At 38.5% G+C, this 20,930-nt stretch overlaps 1 protein-coding gene across 1 annotated transcript in view; it reads right to left on the reverse strand.

Annotated features, from left to right (window-relative positions):
- SLC17A6 (solute carrier family 17 member 6) overlaps positions 1–20,930 on the reverse strand; it is a 52,885-nt gene that overhangs the window by 13,422 nt on the left and 18,533 nt on the right. Inside the window, exons 4-8 of the mRNA XM_054028670.1 lie at positions 8,410–8,524; positions 6,660–6,747; positions 6,459–6,545; positions 4,914–5,056; positions 397–546 (exon numbers count right to left, since the gene is read on the reverse strand). Coding sequence (XP_053884645.1) covers positions 397–546; positions 4,914–5,056; positions 6,459–6,545; positions 6,660–6,747; positions 8,410–8,524 — 583 coding nt within the window. The remainder of the gene's footprint in view (positions 1–396; positions 547–4,913; positions 5,057–6,458; positions 6,546–6,659; positions 6,748–8,409; positions 8,525–20,930) is intronic.

The raw sequence follows: 20,930 nt of genomic DNA on the forward strand, positions 1-20,930 counted from the left end.
CTGACAGACTGCAGTTGTGATGGGCCTTTGTGCAGTCTACATGGGAGAGGCACTTTGTATGCTCCACCCCCAAACACCAGTGCAAAGTCCTGTTCCAAGATGGCTCCAGACAGATCACTATAAACTATTTCCTCTTAAAAAAATTTAGTGAGTGCACTATGCGTAAATTTTAGCCTAATCAAAAGGATACAATCCCTTTTCAGTTTTGTCCTTTCACTCACATATGCTGGTACATAAAAGGAATGGTGACTTTCTGCACTGGAGAGGAGCGTCAAGAATTATAAAACACGGGGAAATATGTGCATTACAATTTTCCCTCTCCAAGTAAATATCTACAAACATGATTCTTCAGTTATTGCTACTCAAAATATATGCTGTTACATTATGATTAAATACCTTGCTTATTTCAAACCCAAACACCTCTTCAAAGTAAGCAGGCTGACTAATAAGCAGCAAATAAAAAGTCCAGCTTCTACAGAAGTTTGCAACAATTATTGCATAGACAGGCATAGAAGTAAAAAATTTTTTCCATGGAGTCTTGTATTTCTGAAATGTGGAAAGAAAAGCCCAGTTAATATTTTCTTGGTTAACAAATATTAAGCTTCCCTTAGCATGCATGCTATTTTAGCCACTGTTCAAGGGAACAGGTGCTTAACTTTACACGAGTAGTTCCATTGGCTTTAATGTTCATAAAGTAAAATATATGCATAAGTATGTGGAGGATCAAAGACTTAGCATAGAAATCTGAGCAAATGGACAGATGTCTACAATAGTATTCAGTGAAGCAACTCAAATTTACTCAATACTGTCATTCATTTCCATTCTTCTTGTACAAATACTATGCAAAAATCTCATTCAATCTCCACAAGTATGATTAGAACCAGTCATAAGTAATATAGCAATGTCAGGTAGTTATGCTATCATTAAGGGCAGTTGGCTTTTCCATTGTAAAGTTTGGGACATATGCTCAGCTGGTGTAAATGAGCATAGCTCCAGTGAAGTCACCAGCTGAGAATCTAGCTCTGTATTTTGAACCCTATTTAAATTGCCTGTATAGTTTCATTATGACATTCTGGAAATTTCTTTAAACAACGTCACAGCTGAAGCACCACTTTGTTCTAGTTTTTTAAAATAATACATTTTGACCAATATAGGCTGATGGAGGAGGGAGAGGGGAGAGAATTTAGAGTTGCTGAAAGTTTACAGATTTCAACACTGCAACCCTACAGCATCCCACGCCCAGATCCACAAAGGTATTTAGACACCTAAACTCCAGACTTAGGCACCTAAGTCCCAATATTAGGCAACGCTGTGATCCACCAAACTCCTGCTTCACTGCTACCAATCTCTGTAGGTACCTAAACTCACTCAGCACCTAAGTGTTCAGGGTAAAAGTTCCCTCAGCACCTAAGTTTCTGCCTCTGGGTATATGCACTGCCACCTCACTCTAGGCTTTCAAACACCTATCTCCTACCTAAGTCCCCAAATGATCCAGGACCCAGGAGAAGATAGGCAGAGGAGCCCGTCTCACTCTTAGGGCCCAATCTGGCAGGCATGCTCAGTGACTACCTACCAGATTGGGTCCCATTGAAAATCTGGCAGGTGGTTCCCACCTTATGACATTTAGCTCAGTGGTTAGCGCACTCAGCTAGGGATGTTAGAGACTTAAATTCTATTCTGCCTCCACCATTGTCTGAGGAACAGAAAACAATTTAAAGAGGGATCTCTACACACTTCTCAGGAGAGTGTTCTAACCACCAGGTTAGGGGGAATTCTGATATGGGGCTCTTTCAATTTCTGCAGAGATTACTACCCAGGCCCCCAGCAAGATTTGAACCTTCCACTCCTACCTTTCAAGACCACACTTCTAACCCTCTGAACTACAGAGCTTTGCCTGTTACAGCAATTCCACATTGGATAAAGACTTAAATAGTCACTGGGCCAGAGAGACAGAATGACTCTATAGCATGATGATTAGGGCACACACCTGCTCCAATGGCTCTTTAATTAGTTAAACTCAGTGGAGCACCTTCAACAGGAGAGTTTGAGGGTTCCCCATTAGACTGTCCCATAGCTCTATGATTAATGTGTGCCTCTGAGTGTGTGTGAGCTCCTTGTTCAAATCCTGGTCCTCCCCTCAGGCAGAGGGGGAAATTGAACCTTGGTTTCCTATGTCCCAGGGGAGTGCACCAAACCAACCTCCTCCTCCTGCCATAGTATGTGGAATGAGTAGGCACCTAACTCATTCTTACAAGAAACAACTTAGGCACCTAAGTCACCTGACTCCAGGAGAGGGGCTCCTCATTGTGTATTGTATGCAGATGCAGTAGACATCTAATTCTTGGCAGGGTTTAGGACACACCCCTCCCCTCAGCATCTCCCATTGGTTAATCTAGGTGGCTCCCTACCTAGTATGTTGGCTTTTGTGGATCATATGCTTAAGTGACTGTCTCTCTGCATGCATTGTATAAGGAGGCTAGACACACAGCTCAGGCTTTGTGGATCACACGGTTGTTCCTGTGATTTTTCTAGGCATTGTGATGCTCACTATCACAACATTTAAGTCCTTTTGTTGATCCAGGCCCGAGTAACTTGACTGGAGCTCCACATTGGCCCAGGTTTCTTCCTGTCTGTGTGGATCCAACTGCTGAATCTGGCTGTATAGTAGTATATGGAAATTACTTCAAAGAGGTTTCCTGGGTGCAGCTGAGGGTAGGATTAGGTCTATTATGTCTTGAAAACTGGCATGGTTCCAAAGGGAAGTGGTGAAATTCACTCTAATACACAGAGTATGTGCAATGACCTGTGCACCTATTAAGTTCCACTTACGATCCTTAATTGTGAGGAGGACCTGGTGAATGCCCTGGGAAGAATGTCATACTGCACATATCAAAAGAAATTAAGCCATTAATACAGACTAATCACTTCCAAATATAATTTTGAATCCAGTTTTGAATAATGAAAGTACAAATAAATGAAACAGGAAATCTCCAGCTCAAACCTGAGCAGAATATACTGACTTCTCTTTAAATAATATTTGCCCAAGCCTTAGATATTGTGTTTAGAATTTCAATCTGGTGTAAATTTCTCTCGTCAAGCATGAGATTTTCAAAAGCACCTATGTCATTGAGAAGCACAAGTAGCACTGAATTTCCAACTGGATACTACAGCTGTCAACAGTGGATCAAAGCTCAAAGGTCTTGATCATGGGAAAAGTGGCCTAAGCCTGTGCTCAATCACAGCAAATGGTCTGACCCAATTAGAAAACACTATTAAGAGAGATCTCTGGGAATCAGTGATAAAGGAAGGTAGGAAGGGTAATAGAGGAGGCTAGAAAGCTAAGAAACAAATAGCAAAGTCTGATTTTCCTTAGTTAGCATTTGTAAAGCTATTTCTTTAAACTTTTTTAGAAATTAAAGGAATGGGAAAGTGCTCATTTTGCATGGCAGGTTTACTTAATGGCTGTTAGAAATGTCTCCATTTCATACCAGACTTCACAGGGTTCTCTGAGATGTAAACCTGTATAGGACAATCTCAAATTACACAGGGCCCAAAAGGCTGTTCATTGAAAGGGTGTTTATTATAACTGGAAAGGTCCTCATGATTCCACTAGAGTCTTTCTTCTTGAAATCAACCTTAGGTAATGAAGTTACAATTGTTTCTCAAAGCTGTGGCAAGGTGAGAACTATTATCCCCCTACATCTCTGCAGTTAAGCTATATACTGTGATTTAAAAAACAATAGTTGGAGGCACAGAATTGTGAGAGCTTCTCTCAGTTCAATACATAAGCTTTCAGACAAATTGAACTTAGACCAGACCAGATGGTGATGCAACCCTATCTGATTCTACTTCTCAGCATTTCACTGTGTATCCTAATTTCGCCTCTACTTCAGCTGTTCCTCATTTTAATAGTAAAATGGTTGGGAAGGGATAGAATGGGAAGGAAACAGAAACACTGTCATCTGCCCTAGACCTAGAAACATCATTAAGAGCCCAACAACCCCCAGAGTTTCCACATGTGGTGAGGCATTAGATCTGGAGTGGAGTGTGAGGAGAAACATCCACTCCACAGCATGCTCCTGCTTTCCCTGAAATATCAGGAAAACTCCACAGAGACCATGTCTGATTAGGAGTTAATGCTGCTCCAAAGAGGATTAGCACCTTCAAGGTCCCCTCTATGGCAGCTATTCTGCGCCTGTGAGGGAGACAGCATGGATCCTAAAGGAATATCCTCAAAATCACTCCTAGCATAGGCCACTTTTAAACACTGATTTTAAAAAAATGAACTGAAAAATGCAACAGATGTAGATTAACTGAACATCAGTGATTCCATAGCATGGTATTCGTTGTATTACTGTGCAAAAACAAACCCATTGGACATAAATTAGGCTATGTACCTGATATCTGTACATAGCAAGGATTGGATTGAGGCAGGGAGGGGGATAATGCAGAAAGATGCTTTGGGAAGCTAGCAAAGAAGTGAAGGAAGCTGCAAAGGGGGGGTAATTGGGGAATGGTAGCTAAAGGAATAGAAGCTTCATGAGATTTGCCAACTATGTGAAAAGGTTAGCTCAAACCCTTTTCATTTGGCATAGGCCCCTTTTCTGATGATCAAGAGCTTTGAGCTTTGCTCTACTGTCACCCTTATATAGAGCAGTCCTTTACTCCATGTGTAGTCCCATTAAAAGGAGAGAAGAGTTAGACCTTGTATGCTTTATGTAATAGCACGAGCCATACAGACATTTCTGATGGAATTTGTTTTTCTGGAGAGTTGAATTGTTTAGAATAAGTACGTCTATCTTGAGTGGAGTTAACTCAATTAAGTTTCTTTTACACCTTTCCTCTCCACCCAAAAACCATGCTATAATCTGATGCCACTGTATGTAAGGATTGAAATATATATAAGTTCTTACTTCCATTGCACCTAAGAGGTTGGCACTCTCGCCAATGCTTTCCTCTATGTATCTGCGCTCTTCATCTGTGATTGTTGGGTGCTTTGCAGGACTCTCATATGACACCAAAAGCCAAAACATATACCAGACCATCCCAAAGCTCCCTGTTGAAAATGTAAAAGGAAGAAGGACCTTGAAAGGAAATACAAATGCACTAAAGGAACCAACGAGGAAAAACACCGGCATATTTCATTTCAATGGCATTTGGGGTTGCCTTCTTTACAGTGTCGTTCTCACAAAGACCAGATACCACAAACACTTAATATCAGTGAGAAGTATTTGTTTGCCGAGTTGGGCCCATAGAGAGTCTGTCATTTCATTTACAGAATGACTTCGCTATAAATGGAGAATCACTGAATCCTGAATAGCCACTGGTATATTTCAGCGCATGGAAACAGCTTGAGAGTTTCATTCTACCTAGAGTGAAATTTCATTTCTACTTATCCTATGTCACTGTTAGTAATTCACTACACTAACATTTTTTACCTGAAAAATATAAGATTGTGGCACTGTTTCCACCACATTTCTGTGTCATTTTGAGTATTCTCTGTTCGTACCAATGCTGAAATGGGTTTTAAAAATGTCTTGTCTAAGTAACAGCTCTTATGTGAAATTTTCTAGTTTCTGTTGGTGTGATACACTAGGAGGCATGTGAAATAAATGGTGTTAATTAGAGCAGTGTGGGTATTCTGTATTTTTTCCTGTGATTAGTTTGGTTAATTATATTATACCATAAGGAGGTATTCATTCTGGCTAAAAGTCATTTTAGATTAAAGAAATAAATCCTTAGGACTTAATTCAACCCATACCTTACACCCCAAGTTTTCAGTGGGGTTACACAGAGTGTATGTTTATGCATATAATACAAAATTTTACCATTATACTTTGGCCTTTCTTCTGATTTATAAATTTCTAATACAGCACTAAGAATTATAGCCACTTTGAGACATCTAATCCAGTTCTCTGCACTACTGCAGGGCAGTTTTCAAACTTCCTCAAAATCTTTCTCAATAGTTCAGCTCTATTATCACTCTTTATGGGATCTTTCTCTACTTCATACAAGTTTTACACTGAATAATTAACTCCATTGGCCAGATACTCCACTGGTGTAAATCAGTGTAGCTTAATTAATTTATGCCATCCGAGGATCTGCCACTCAATCTCAGTTCAGCTACTCTTGATTTACACGGATGTAAATGAGAGGAGAATGAGGCATTGTGAATTGGTGATTCTACAACATTTCCTATTTCGTTTGTACCAGAATCATAAAAGTAATTCTCGCTTTCATCAGCTGAAATTTCTCCTGTTTAAGACCCCATTGCTCCTTATTCTAATTATACGATTGATGCACATTTTCCCTTCCTTCAACACCTATTTCTCTAGGTTGTATGTTTAGACTCAAACTTTAGTCTTCCGTTATTAACAGAGGATGAAAATAATGAAGCCGTTAACAGTACAGACTAGATTCATGTAGTAATGGTGGGAGGTAAACAAAAACTACCATACCATACACATAAAACACAGAAGACCATCCAGTATATTGCACTAGAATCCCAGCTAAAGGCATTGCAATAACCGCTCCTGCATAGGAACCTATAAAACAAGAAAGACATGATTGAAAATGGACATACATTCTCTACTGGACTATTTAATGCAGTTGGGGTAGGAGGGGAGAAGAGAAGAGGACAATATTAAAGGGTGTCTTACCACAAAAAGAAGTGGTTACTAGCCTACTTCTTTCTAAAGGAGGGGCCCACTTGCTCCATATCCCATGGCAGGCAGGATAAGTGACACCCTGTGGAGTGGGCATTCCACAAGTTAACATGTGCTGATCAATTAGTCAATTAGTATTGTTTATGCATTTATTTCTGTTTAAAACTAATATAAAGAAAATGATGATCTAATAATTATACTAGCATTTCTATAGCACTGCATGGACACAGTCCAACTCCCATTTTATAATGGAAAAACTCCCAGGGATTTGAATGGCAATTAGATCAAGCCCTATATGTTTACTACACCATACGTAATTTAATAACCAGTTAATATTCACAATGCCCCTGTGAAATAAGTGGTTACAATAATTATAGGTGGGGATAGTAAGGCACAGAGGTGAAGTGACATGCTCAAGGCCAGCCATCACATCCATGGCAGAGCCAGCATTCAAACTCAGGACCTCCTGACTTCTCCTAAACCCAGGTTTCTTCCCTCAGCACATATGAAAAAGGAAATCTGAACAATGTTAGTAGATTTCATTTTAAAATGACTGTTCTCTCTTCAACACAGGTTCAGCCTTAATTGTATAAAAATAGTAGAATTTCACTCAGATTATTAATATTTTTATGGACCATATTTGCAACCTTGTAATATACACTAAGTTTTTACAAAATGTTCACTTAATAGCCAATTACACATTAAAATTTGGATTTTTGCATATTTTTAGAACAGTAGTATTTTTCCTTCTTTTAATGTAACATTTGATCTTTAACTGAACATAAAAGTTTTGAATTTTAAAACTTCTTTTTTTACAAATTGGACATTTTTTTGTGAATTTGCAACAAGTTATGCAAAACCCCAATTATGAGGTTTCCAGAATCATTGCAAACGTTCTTCACAATCCTATTCAGAAGCGAGTTTTGCATGCAGAATTCCATCAAAGAGGGAAAGAGGATATTTTAATGTGACAAGTCTAAAAATATCTTGTTTTACTTTTTATCTCCTAGTCCTCTTTCTCTCTTTCCCACTTCCTCAGGAGGTATAAAGATCTGCCTACATCAATTAATTTGCAAGACTGGGCCTGTATTTGTGCATGCAAATTTATATAGTTGGATGCCTCACTACCTAACTTGCACATGGAAATATGGGCAGTACTCTAAAGTTTCCACCTTGCACGTAGCTTGTTCACCCAAATCTAAGGTCTTTATATAATAAGATGTGTTCAAAACTGGTGCATTGGTGATCTGGAGACCATGTATTCAAATCTGGTCTAAAATTGTTAATGAGACAATCAAATTTACAATACAGGCCTGACCTTGCTCCCATTGAACTCAGTTGCAAAACTCCTACTGATGTCAGTGGGTACATGGTCAGTGACTATTATAGAAACACAAACTTGATTTTAAAGAAAGTGCTCATTCTCCGGTGCTGGTCCACAAACTACCCTGTGTGGGAGACCTACCAAATCAAGGTCTATGCAGCATTGGCTTAAGTGGGAATTAAAAGTGTGTATGCCTTGTGCTGTCCCTCTGAACAGGGCGGATTTTACCATGTAATTTTATAGGTGAAAGAAAGATACATTGAAAACATAACCTGACAGTTCAAATGGCTGCATGTCATTGCACTAGGATTCAGTTCTTAACTGGAATCATATTTTTTCACTTAAAACAAAGACTGCTGGTTAGCAACTAATGAACATCCACAGTCACATTTTCTTCTTACTCCAACTTCTTTTCCATACCTCTACAAGGCCCTGCAAGATCCGGACAAAGATGACACACCCATAATGCACCTTAGCAGCAGATGGTATTAGCATATTAAGAGTGGCGGTCAGCAATATGGCAGCCCCAAACACCCTGTAAAAGAAAACCGGGGAAATGATTGAAGTAGTGGTCAAAAACACACACACACACACACACACACACACACACACACACACGTTAAATGAAAATTCTTTACAGAGGAACATTGGAATTACCAGACTGGAGCAGACTCTCAGTCTATCTAGTCCAGTATTCCCTGATAGTGGCCAGCACTGTATACTTCAGCATAATCGGTCCCCCTCCACACATAGGGCTCATCTTGATATGTAATAGTTTGTGATTGATTTAAGCCCTAAAGCATGAGGTTTAATATCCCTTCCAAAATGTGTATCAGTAATTATGAAGACTCTGAACCTTCTTGATATCCATATAGATGTCCAATCACATTTTTTTATCTTCCAAAGTTCTTGGCTTCAATGACTTTGACTTCAGCATCTTCCCATTCAGTTCCACAGTCTAAGTAAACATTGTGTGAAAAAATTCTCCTTTATTAATTTTGAATTTCTTATTTTTTAATTTCTTTGAATGTTTGTCCCCTTGTTTTTGCATTATGAGACATGGAGAACAGAAATTCCTGTTCTACCTTCTCTGCCATTACATATTTTTATCATGCCTCTCTAATTCATCACCCTTCTAATTTAAACAATCCCTGTCTTTACAATCTCTCTACATATGAAAGATTTTTCCAGGCCGCAATCATTTTCATCGCTTTTCTCTGAATTTCCTCTAATTCATCAATACCATTTTGAGACAGATGACCATTAGTGCACATGCTGTTCCAGAAGAGGTCACGCCATTTATTTTATAGATGCACTATAATGTTCTCTGTATTTTTCATCATCGCATTTTTTATGCATTCTAATGTCTTGTTTCCTTTTTTGATCACAGCTGCACATTGAGTTGTCTACAATGACACTCAGGTCCTGAGTTGATACCATTAATTTGGAACTCTGTAATGTATATGGTTGGTTTCATTGTTTTCCTCCAGTGTGCATTATTTTGCATTTATCAACACTGAATTTCATTTGCCATCATGTTGTCCATTAACCTAGCTTGATTAAATCCCTCTGAAGCTCCTCACAGTCTTCACTGGATTTGACTAACATAAATAACTTTTTGTATCATCTGAAAATGTTGTTACCTCACTTCTCATTCCTCTCTTTTCTTTTAATAAATATGTTAAACAACATGGACACCTAGTATGGAACCTTGAGGCAGCCCATGGTTAACCTTTGGCCACAATGAAAATTGACCTTTCAGTCCTACTCTTTGCTTCTGGTCTCCTAGCCCATTTTTCATCCAACACACTATCTTGCCTCTCACCCTATGTCCATTCAACTTCTTTAGTAGCATCTAGCACTGGACATTGTCAAAGGCCTTTTGGAAGTCTAATTAATGATGTTAAAAGGTTCTCCTTTACCCAGTACTTTACTGACACCTTTAAAGAATTCTAAGTCTATGTCTACACTAGAGACCTTACACAGACACAGCTGTACTGATGCAGCTGCGCCGCTGTAAGATCTTGTGTAGTCGCTCAGTGCTAACAGGAGAGAGCTCTCCTGTTGACATAATTAAACCACCCCCAACAAGCTGTGGTAGCTATGTTGGTGGAAGAAGCTCTCCCACTGACATAGTGCTGTGCACTACCACTTATGCCAGCAAAAGGTATGTCACTCTAGGGGAGGGGTGTTTTTTCACACCCCTACACGCATACATTTTGCTGACATTGTGAGAATTGTAACACACTATATTTCTTTCCGGAAACTTTGCTGGTTAGACCATATCATACCATGATTTTTCAGGTGTTTTGTTATTCTCTTCATTCCATTATATCTATTTAAATACAATAAAACATCCAAATTAGGGAAAATGTCATTATTTTTAATATAGTGTAATGTAATCTCTTCCTCAGGTACACTGTTTAAACACAGTGTCTACTTGGAAACTAGTGGCCTCATCTTGAAATTACAGAGCACCCATAACTCCTTTTGACTTGCACATGTGCTTAACACCTCTGAAAATCAGGTCCCAAACATTTGACTCTTGTCTGATGCTGGTATAAATCAGAAGTAACTGTTAACGGACTTCCACTGATGTAATTGACAGTGGATAATTGACAATTTAGCCTGTTAATATTTAAAACAAACAGATGTGAAATATAACAATAATATTCAAACTCTTCTCCACTTTAAGAAAATGACCCACTGTAACATTCAGTACAATATCTGTTTGCCTCAAAGCTCTGATTCTGCAGTCTAACAATATACAATATTCCTGCTAATTTAGGGCCAAATTTTACATCTTACTCAAATAGTTTTATTGGTGTCACTGAATATTACTAAGTGTATCAGAATCTGGCCTTTAATAATAGTGCTTAAAGTAAACAATATAAATATTCTCATCTTTAAAGTGGTTTGCAGATATTGTATAATTAATGAGTTCTACAGCATAGATGATTCTGTGGGTATTCCATGTAATTTTGTGAAATTTATATATTCTTCCTAAAATATCATTTGTTTCCATAGCCTGCTCAGTATAAAAGCTCAGAATGGCTTATATGACTGTATAACAGTTCTACAGCAGTGCTCAAAAAGCACTCAAATTTTCATTAACTAATTGTCTGAAGTAAACCACATTTATCCAAAAAGTATGTCCACTTTTGTACATACCATGTGAAACCTACAGCGATCATTTGGTTAAACCAGATCATTTATAACCTTAATTCCTGTTGGGTATGTCTGTTAATACAAAATCTACATGATGATAATAAGATTTAAAACAATCTGAATGTTTTCAAGAGTTACCTAGTGACTAGACTGAAATCTTGTTATGTATTGTCTGTGATTATATCGTATTTTAGGACAAGATCCAACAAAGAAGGAGCCATCCAGTTTCCCTACTACAGAAGAGTCTGCAAGACCGTATAGCTCAGCTGTCTATTTTCGTTTCCATTTCTCCTAGCTCTTGACATTTATTAAGGGTCTGATCCAAAATTCAATGGAAAGATTCCTCAGTGGGCTTTGGCTTGGGCCTTATATGATTGTCCCTTTTGTCTCTTGATATTCATTATATGGCTCTTTCTGTCACCTTGAAATTGCAAGTGGATTTGTGTTGAAAAACTGATTCCTTTAAAAATGCCCATTCTTAAAATCAAATTATTCTTTTTTTTTCCAGCCCAGAAAGTGTCACAGAGTGAGTGCTTCAGAGTTGTGGCACAGAATATTGAGAAGCACATCCCCAGCTTCCCCAGGGAGGACACCATGCACCATGATGAGGCAGGGGCCTTATCTATGAGAGACAAAGGAGGTGCCCAACTCCACTGGATGGTTATTGCTGGAGCTCAGTAAACCTCTGGCTCTGCATTCTGTCCCCTTCCTTTCCTGGCCCATGCTACTTGTCCACCCAGAAACGTTCCGTATGCTGGGTGGATGGTGGGATGGGAGCAGGTAGCAACCAACCGGCCATTCTATCATTACACCAGCCAAGGGTCCCCTTTGTGCCACTGGAACAACACAAAGGGGATGCAGCCAGTGGCCAAGGCTGGGCCATTTATTTATGAAAAATATAATGCTAAAATAAATCATAGGGACCTCCAATTACATGACATTTTGCTATCACATCCAGAGCTGATTGATGGGAAAGAGGTCACCAAGGCATTTGTCAACATTATCTTTGGCTAATGACCAAAACTTAGTGAGAACCAGGCCTTAATCTGAACAAGCAGGAAGGAATGATTAGTTACAAGGAGGAATTCTTCCAAAGATATGTTTGTTTCATATATATCTATTTAAGGCTACAGACTGATACAAATCCCTGAATAGAAAATTAAATATACTGTACTTTTAATTTTGACAAATGGTAAAGGGCAGCTGTACAGGAAGTGACCTCTGTTTATATACCTCTCAACACCCCTTTTTTTCTTCTTTGTTGCTGTCTCCTATCAACCCTTTAAACAATGTCTAGCTCCCTACAGGATATATTTATGGCAGGCATGGCAACATTTTCTGTATTTTTTTCTAGATGCCTCAATTCTGTGTTAGCTCTTCATTTTTTAAAGTATAGGTTTTGTTTCCTGGTTGATGAATCCCATCAAAAGCATGTGCAGTTCATTTCCTTTCATTTTAATCAGATCCCTCCCAGATGTTCAAGCATACTACAGTGATGTCATATTAAAATATTTCTTTTGTTTTACAAATAAGAATAAATTCAACTACTTAGGAACTTTTTAAAATGTTTTAAAAATGCATTTTTATTATTGCTCTAGAGTGGTTTTTTCAACCTCGCTAGAGCAATAGACTGTAACTGTCCTATGCAAGTGTGGCAAAAACAGAATGCAAGGTGAGTTTTATTTTATTCATAGGCAGGGATGAAGGGCTCTTTGGTCTGGTTTGGTTTTTTCCTTTTATTTTCTGAATAGATCATCTAGCTAAGTGTCTTGTGCAATAATAATGCACATCTTTTAAGTCTGTTCTTTCACAGATGCACCTCCTTGGGCTAGACTCTCAGCTGGTGTGAATCAATGCAACTTAGTTGAAAACAGTGGAAATCACCATTCTCTTCAGCAGTCAGGCCAGGAAATTACCACCTCCTTATAAGTTAAATCAGTGTAAATTTTTGCTTTGGCAAAGTGACTCCATATCTATATCACTATAACTGAGTTCAGACTCTAGCCCCTAGAGCATGTTTTCCACAGTTTAGTTTTCAGTTTAAGGCTATATTTCCCAGAATGACCTTTGTTTCAGTCTCCACCAAACAGATACAAGTTGACTCCTTAAACTTGTCCTCTTCTAGAAGAGGAAGGAAGATGCCCGCCCGAAGAATGATCACAAACATATATCTCCCAGATGGGACCTATTTAGAACTACAAATAACAGTAAACATTCAGTAGCATTTATAAGCAGATGACACAATAAACAGAGAACCCCACAATGCTATTAATAACAAGTCATTTTTAATTGTAGTACCACGCTTTAACACAGCCTCTTAAAAACCTGTTCCCCTGCTATTTTTATTCTAAATAGATATGAACTCAAATCTAGGATAAAACAGCACCAAAAATTATTATTCTGGATTTAGGCAGCACTTTATCCTCATTCTCTATTGCAAAATTAAAAATAGTAACACCATTTTAATGCCTTACTGTTTTCCGGGAGCCAGTTTTCTATATTACCTTAAGTCTTGAGTAAATCTATCCTTCTGTATCTGCCTATGCCTTTACACACACACACGTATATAAACAGCTCATTATTTCCTGCAGTTGAACATAGTGTTTCCTTTTGCTCGTGTATCTTTTGACCTTGTTGTGCTTATTTGTTCTCCACAGATCTCATATTCTTCCTCATTAGCAGAGTGTTTATATTTTTATAAGCCTTCTGTTTATTATTTCATATAACCCTGGTTAACCACATAGTCCACAGCTGACATTTATTCTGGTTTGAACTAAACCAGGATAGTTTTCATTTATAACATTGCTAAGTATATATTTCATGTTCCCATTTTAATAGATGACACCCACAGATGGGAATTGAAGTTGCAATTTTCTCAGGATATGTTATAGTCACACAAAATCAGTTTGCTTAACATCAAAATCAGTTGATTGCTTCCTTCTAGTTCTCACCCTTGTTAGTATTTTAAATTCGAATAATATTCTGATCAATATACGTTAAATGCTTCTTAGCTTCAGTCCTGTTTCTCATACCTGGCTCATCTGATAAAATTAGGTTCAGAATTGTCTCTAATCCTGTACTCTGCTCAGCAGAGCAGATAAGAAAGTAAACATGCACTATTTCCAGAAATATTTTCCCTCTGTTTTTACTGAAATCCTATCCAGATCAATATCTGAGTAATCAAAGTCCTTTGTGATTAAAGTTCTGGTCCTTTAAATTACACTCATCTGCACACTATATTCTGGTCTTACTCTAAAACACATATAGGTCTATAGTAATATCAGGATTCCCCCAATTATATTTAAAACACTTAGCTCCCATCCACATTATCTCAGCAATATTATTATTATTTATTATTTGCCTTATGGTATCACCTCTGAGTCCCAGTTGTGGATCAAGATCCCATTGTGCTAGGAGCTTCTCAGATGCAGAACAAGAAGATGGTCCCTGCACCAAAGAGCACCATCTTTCAAAACATCTGCTACTGCTGTATTACTCTATTTAAGCCACCCTCCCCAATCCTGTTTTCCCTTAACTGCCACCATCTTTTCTTGTCTATCTTTCCTCACTGCTTCCCATCCTACTTGGTTTTTCAGTTCACCCATATATTACCTCACCATTTCAGAGAAAGTCAGTGGCACTTGGGCTCCTAGGTCACTTAGACATCTTAGAATCTTTTGCGATCTTTCTTTTGGGGCCTGATCCAATGGGAGTCTAAAGAAATGGCACTATGGAAGCCGGCACAAACAGTGCTGAAACACATCTGGGAACTGAAGGAACTCCGAATAGCACCTACCATAATGGGGCTATCTTGGGGGGGAATCTGTGGTGTACTAGATTGTCTTAGACACAGTATATTGGAATGGAATCTGTTTGCCTGTTCTGCTGCTGCACCAGCAAGTCAAGCAACATTCAGAGAGAGACCTCTCCTCCAAATATCCTGTAGCCTAGGGAAATATGCACTAAACTGGGTGACAGGAAATCACACGTTTATGGCCTCATCTCTGCTAGTTATAATTCTGGACACATCATGACCCTTGTTACCAAACAAGGCCTCATACCTCAAGTGTAGACGTCAGTCAAGTATTAACTCCACGTTTTAGAAATAAATTTCACATGGTCACTTCAGGAAAAGTTGGGACTATAATTTAGGTCATTTATCAGGTAGGCCCAAGTCTTATCCAAGCAGCCATACTCCCTTTCAGAGTGAGTGTGCCAAACCTATGGTCTTAGATTATCCTATATCTCCTCCCAGAGCCAGGGATAGAACCCAGGATTACTGAGCTCCAATGTTCAGCTGATGCTAACACACATTGGCAGGTTGGAATGCCAACAGTTATGCCCTATTTGTGCTTCTATAATACAAGGAGTAATAACAGCCAAAGCAATTTTGAGGAGGAACTGGAATAGTTAAGATGGGAAAGAAAAGATGATGACTCAGGAAGAAAGTGATTTAAAATGGAAAGAAGTTGCAGAGGGAACTTTTTTTTTTTTTTTTTTTTTTTTGCCTTTAAGCTGATTGGTTCATAGCCCTCCTTTGCGTGAAATGAAAGAGAATAAATGTTCTTCATCTCTGGGTTTCTCATCCCCACAACTCTGCAGCTCTGCTGTTGTCAGCTGCCTTTGGCATGCAGCTGGCACTGTATGACTACACAACATTGTGGAGTGTTGGAGACGTTGTTTGCTGCTGCCTTGGAAGAAACACCAGATCCCAAACTGAACTGAAAATAATGGTAGTACAGATACATGCCAAAAAAGATTCAAATTCCTTAAAGGCAGATGGATGGCTGATTGGGTTAGAGATATGACATAGAGCAGGAGTGCAGGTCTGGAGGTGTCCTTTGTGGTGTTGATAATGTGGACATGTGTTTAACTCCAAGGACTGTGAATGAAAGCTATTAGGATGATATTCAAAAGCTAAGAGTTACTTCTATATGCTTATAGATTAGGTGTCAGATCCTCAGCTGGTGTAAACTGACATAGTTCTATTGATACCATTCACTGATAGCACTGACAAATTGCTAGATAAACCATAGCTGTTATGCTCAGAATGTAAAAACATTATGTAAAAACCCTATGAAAATCAAAAACTAGAATCCTTTTAAATATAAATTATTTTCACTAAATATTATCCTACTATTAAAGAAAATCCTTAATTTTGAAAATCAAAGTTTTGTGGTTGAGAGAGACTTTTTTAAATTGAAAGATACTAAATGGTTTAATGTGTTCAAATCTAAAACACGCCATTTAATGTAAAAAATCCATTAAAAAGATATTTCCAGGTGACAAATGACAGAACAAAATTATGAACATTTTTTCATGAAATTTCATTAAAAATGTAATTATTTATACACACAAGGCTCTACCTAGCTCCCATTGAAGCTATTGGAAAGACTCCCATTGACTTCAGTGGAAATTGGTTCAGATCCATAACTATTTCTAAACTACAAAGGAACAAAGAGTATTTCACTGCCAAAAGCTGCCAAGTTCCATTTTATTTAAATCACCTATTGAAGATGAAGCATTTTGTTTCCAAGGTTGTTCGTAGAAATAGAGAGACAACTATTAATATCTATATTGTTCCAGTAAATTAAATCAAAATAATACACAGCATTTTATTCTGATCATGAAGCAGAAGCCTGAGAAGAAACTGCCCAGTTATTATATGACCAAGAAGCGAACCTGGATTTATTTAAGCATCATAAAATAACAATTACTATATTACTGAAGCTTATAACTGTGTTTTAATTGTAAATGATTATACAAATAAAGTGGTGATTTATTCTTAATTGGCCAAATCTTTAAGTCCTAAATCCAGTGCATTGATTACAGTGAACAATTTATTTAACACATTTATTTCCTTATTCTCTTAGTGAATTACTCACAGCCTATTTGTTACTTACAAACTACTAATCATCACCATTTCTTGGAGTATTCACAATTCATAATTTGTCATTCTTACTGTTGTTTCTGCTCCTGGACCGGTCAACTCCCATACTTTTACAGACGATTGTGTGAACACTTCCAGTGTGCACATTTGTGTGAATGCCTTTGTACAAGTATTCACAGTATGTAGCCTTTCCACATTCATTCTTGAAAACAAAAATGGAATGTTTGTGAAAAGCCAAAATGAATTAATATTTTGTTATTGAAATGAAAGCTTGCAAATGTGACTCAATGAGGTTTTTGCCTTTTTCAGGTACTGAGTCGAAACTTTAAAAGGACTTCAAGATTTAGTACTGGACAACTATATAACAACTTTTTCCTCAGTGCTTTGATGTCTTAGATCTAGATCTCTGTTACCACAGAAAACCCTTTGGGAGCAGATTAAGGTAAAGGGAAAATCCATGAGTTTCCCTTTCCTAACTCTTCTATCAAAGTGAGGTGGGAGTGCTGCCTCCTGTGGAAGAAGCAAGGTATTTGGCATCCAGAAATGTGGATTGGCTGGTGGATTGGGAAGATGCCTATTATTGCACCTGCCACCTCCCCATTCTCCCAAATGAGGCACATTATCCACCCTTGTGAAAAGTACAAATATTGCTACAAATGAAAGCAGTTTATTTTTAAAAAATGCAAAAACTCCCAGGACCAGCTCCTTAGATGTGTTCGAAGTCTGCTTGCTGAGCACCTGAGGAATGAATATAGGTGGCTTTCTGCTATCTTTCCACCATGCTGATTTGGAGGGAAGCCAGGGCTAGTTCATCTCCCAGTGCAAGTCAGAGCAAGGCAGCTTTAACTTGCCTAGTTGATAATGCTCCATGGGACTATTCTGCCAGCCCACAATTACTGGAGTGTAACATCCTGTGCCCACAACCTATCCTACTCTTTCCTATCCCCAGCACATCTACAGCAGAATATCAGCAGCAGATGGTATATGACTAGCTACACTGTCTTTACATGACCTAGGAAATCCCTTGTGTAATTCCCAGACAGCAAATTTAAGCCAGCCCTCCATTTCTTTTTCAGTGCAAGAACAATTCCAGGGGACATAGCAGGGGCCAGGATCTGGCCCAGAATGTCCAGAGACTTGTTCCCATGAAGATTTTTACTAGAAGCATCTTGCAAATGTTGCCACCATTATTCTGTCTCTACATCTATGCTTTTTTCTCATTAGGCCAAATCCTGAGATGTGCTGAGCACTGGCCGAACACTTACACCTCCCTCAATTTTAGTTGTCAGTTGCACGTACCTTTTCCCCAGCTGCTTCACTAAGACCCCCCACTCCAAGAGGGCTCTGGGGACAGCAGGCTGTATGGGGCATTCTTAGTAGCCTGGATAGTGATTACAGGAACTGTACTTTCAAGGGGAGGTAGTAGGCCAGGGGGCTGTGCGGAGGCAAGAAGCCTCTGTGTGGAAGACCATTCCTTCTGGTAGATTCTCTAGGATCCACAAATGATCTGCTCATTCTACCCTTGATGGATTAAAGGCAAATATTTAAGCCTCCTCTTTTCTCCAGACTAATTTATTTTTATCAAGTCTAAATCCATCTACATTTGCATCAAGGTACAAGTATATAAAAATCTGGTTTAGAGCATTAGTACTTCAGTGATCTGCACTTGTTTTGCAACATGATCCATCAGGTCACATGTGGAAGAAAGAACAAATCACCCAAAAGCTAACTGATTCGCCAGAAAGAGTCTAGACATTATCTAGAAGGGCTAGACTGAGTGGCATAGTGAAACTCCAGGGCTGAGTTTAACAATCCAGTGCATCAATAATGCATAATAACTCCTGCCTTTATTTTGCTACGAGCCACTTAGAAGACAATGGCAAAATTCTCACTAACTCTAATGACCCAGATGTGGCCCTATGTGGCTATCAAGCTGCCCTCTCCATTGTTTGCTCACAGGCTGGTTTTGAAATGTGACTGTATATTTTTGGCATTGCTGGAAGACATTTATTGATCCATGGGCAGAAAACACTCAACCCAGGGGTTTCACTTTACAGCTCAATATAATCTTCTAGGTCTAGCTAATGTCTTGACTCATTCTTTCTAATACATTAGCTTTGGGATGCCTCAGTCCTTACATATATAATCTGGTAGATCATGTTGCAAAACAAGAGTAGCTCATTCAAAGTACCTTACTAAAGATCTTGGTCTCATTTTGTTATTCCCACTTTTCGCTCTTGACTTAGATGCACTTGCTGTTTTGAGAATTAATCCAGTGTGTTTTAATCTAAAATGCTTTGTGGAGTTGTTTTGTGATATATGTACCATGTGGAGGACCCAGAGGTATCTCATCTAGCGAAATCGTATGTTTGTTTATACTGCTTTATCCCAAAGTTTTATGAAAGGACACCTTTGTGTCATTCTGTACAGACTATGGCCATGACTCTGGTGATGTACGCCAGCAGAGTATTTGGTCCAATCTTTAGTTCTAATTTACAGCCTACTTTTGCTCTCATTTTTGATGTTCATAACTGCACATGCAGGGCCAGATGGTCAATTCAATTACACTGATATAACTCTCTGAAATTAACTCCATTGGAGTGAATGTTGGTGCTCTGGATTTAGTAACGTAAGTGTTATTGCCATTCTGGTTCAGATCAATGGTATGGCTAGTCCAGTTTCATGTAACCAGCTCGGACCAGTATCAGTTGTTTCTCAGTAATGGAGAAAGTTCTGTCCTAAACCCTGGTGGTTAGTGTTTGATTATGTCCTGAAGAATGAGGATAGATATCCCTTATCCCTTTTTATTCCAGCAAATGCAATTGCAGATTATATTCTTTTCATTCTAATCCTTTTCTGACTCCTGCTACATTGTTTGCCTCAATAATATTTTGTTACAATGAGTTCCACATGATAATAATGTAGTGTGTTTTTTAAAATGTATTTCCTTCTACCAGAGTTAAAGGGTTGCCTCTTGGTTTCACTGGAATCTCCTTGATCACATATTATGAGAGAGGCTAATTAGGAGCGCCTGACTGACCTTTTCTGCACTCTTCGTTATTTAATATGCAACTATCATGTCACTTCTTATTCGTCTCCTCTCTAAACTAAATAGTCCTAATAATCTATTTAATCTCCCCTTATATGGATGCATTCTCTTGCTTCTAATCACATTGATTGCCCTTCTCTGGACCTTTCTATTTCTGTTCACTCCCTTTTAGAGATGGGCTGACCAGAACTGAACCCAGTATTCAATGTGAGAGCATACCACTGAGTGATTTTAGTGGCATTCTGGTATCTTCATTGTTATTCTCTGTCCCTTTTTTAATATGGCCTAATATCTTGCTTGCTCTATTAACTATTGCTCTGTACTGAGCCTGAGCACGTGTTTCTACTGTGCTGCCCACGATGGCAATTTATACCCATATAACTGATGGCAGAATTTGGCTTGCAATGGCTGCAGCTATGTGCACAACCCTAGGCATGCAATTGGGTGTGCATTTCTGCATGATCACCAGGATCTCTCACCACTGCACACTTTTATCTTTAAGCCTTAGGAGAGAAGAACTCTCCTACTTTTCTATTCTCTTCCTATATTTACTGAACTAAGTATTTTCACCAAGAACAGCATTCCCTGTACCCATTCCCAAACAATCTCAGACCAAACTAGTATACTCTGTTTACTTTTGTTCACCATCTCCTTCCTATCCTTTTGTGATCTTCACATCATTTCCAGAGCATTTTAAGCAAAGACTGGAGCTGTCATCAGTGAAAACATGTGCAATATGGTGGATACCTTTTTGGTGTATTTCAGCATTCTTAGTTCCTTCTGGTTGAAATTCAACAACACTCATGTAAAACCTAATGAAACAACTTTATGTGT

This window comes from Malaclemys terrapin, chromosome 4 (genome assembly GCF_027887155.1).
Source record: "Malaclemys terrapin pileata isolate rMalTer1 chromosome 4, rMalTer1.hap1, whole genome shotgun sequence".
Lineage (NCBI taxonomy): Eukaryota > Metazoa > Chordata > Testudines > Emydidae > Malaclemys > Malaclemys terrapin.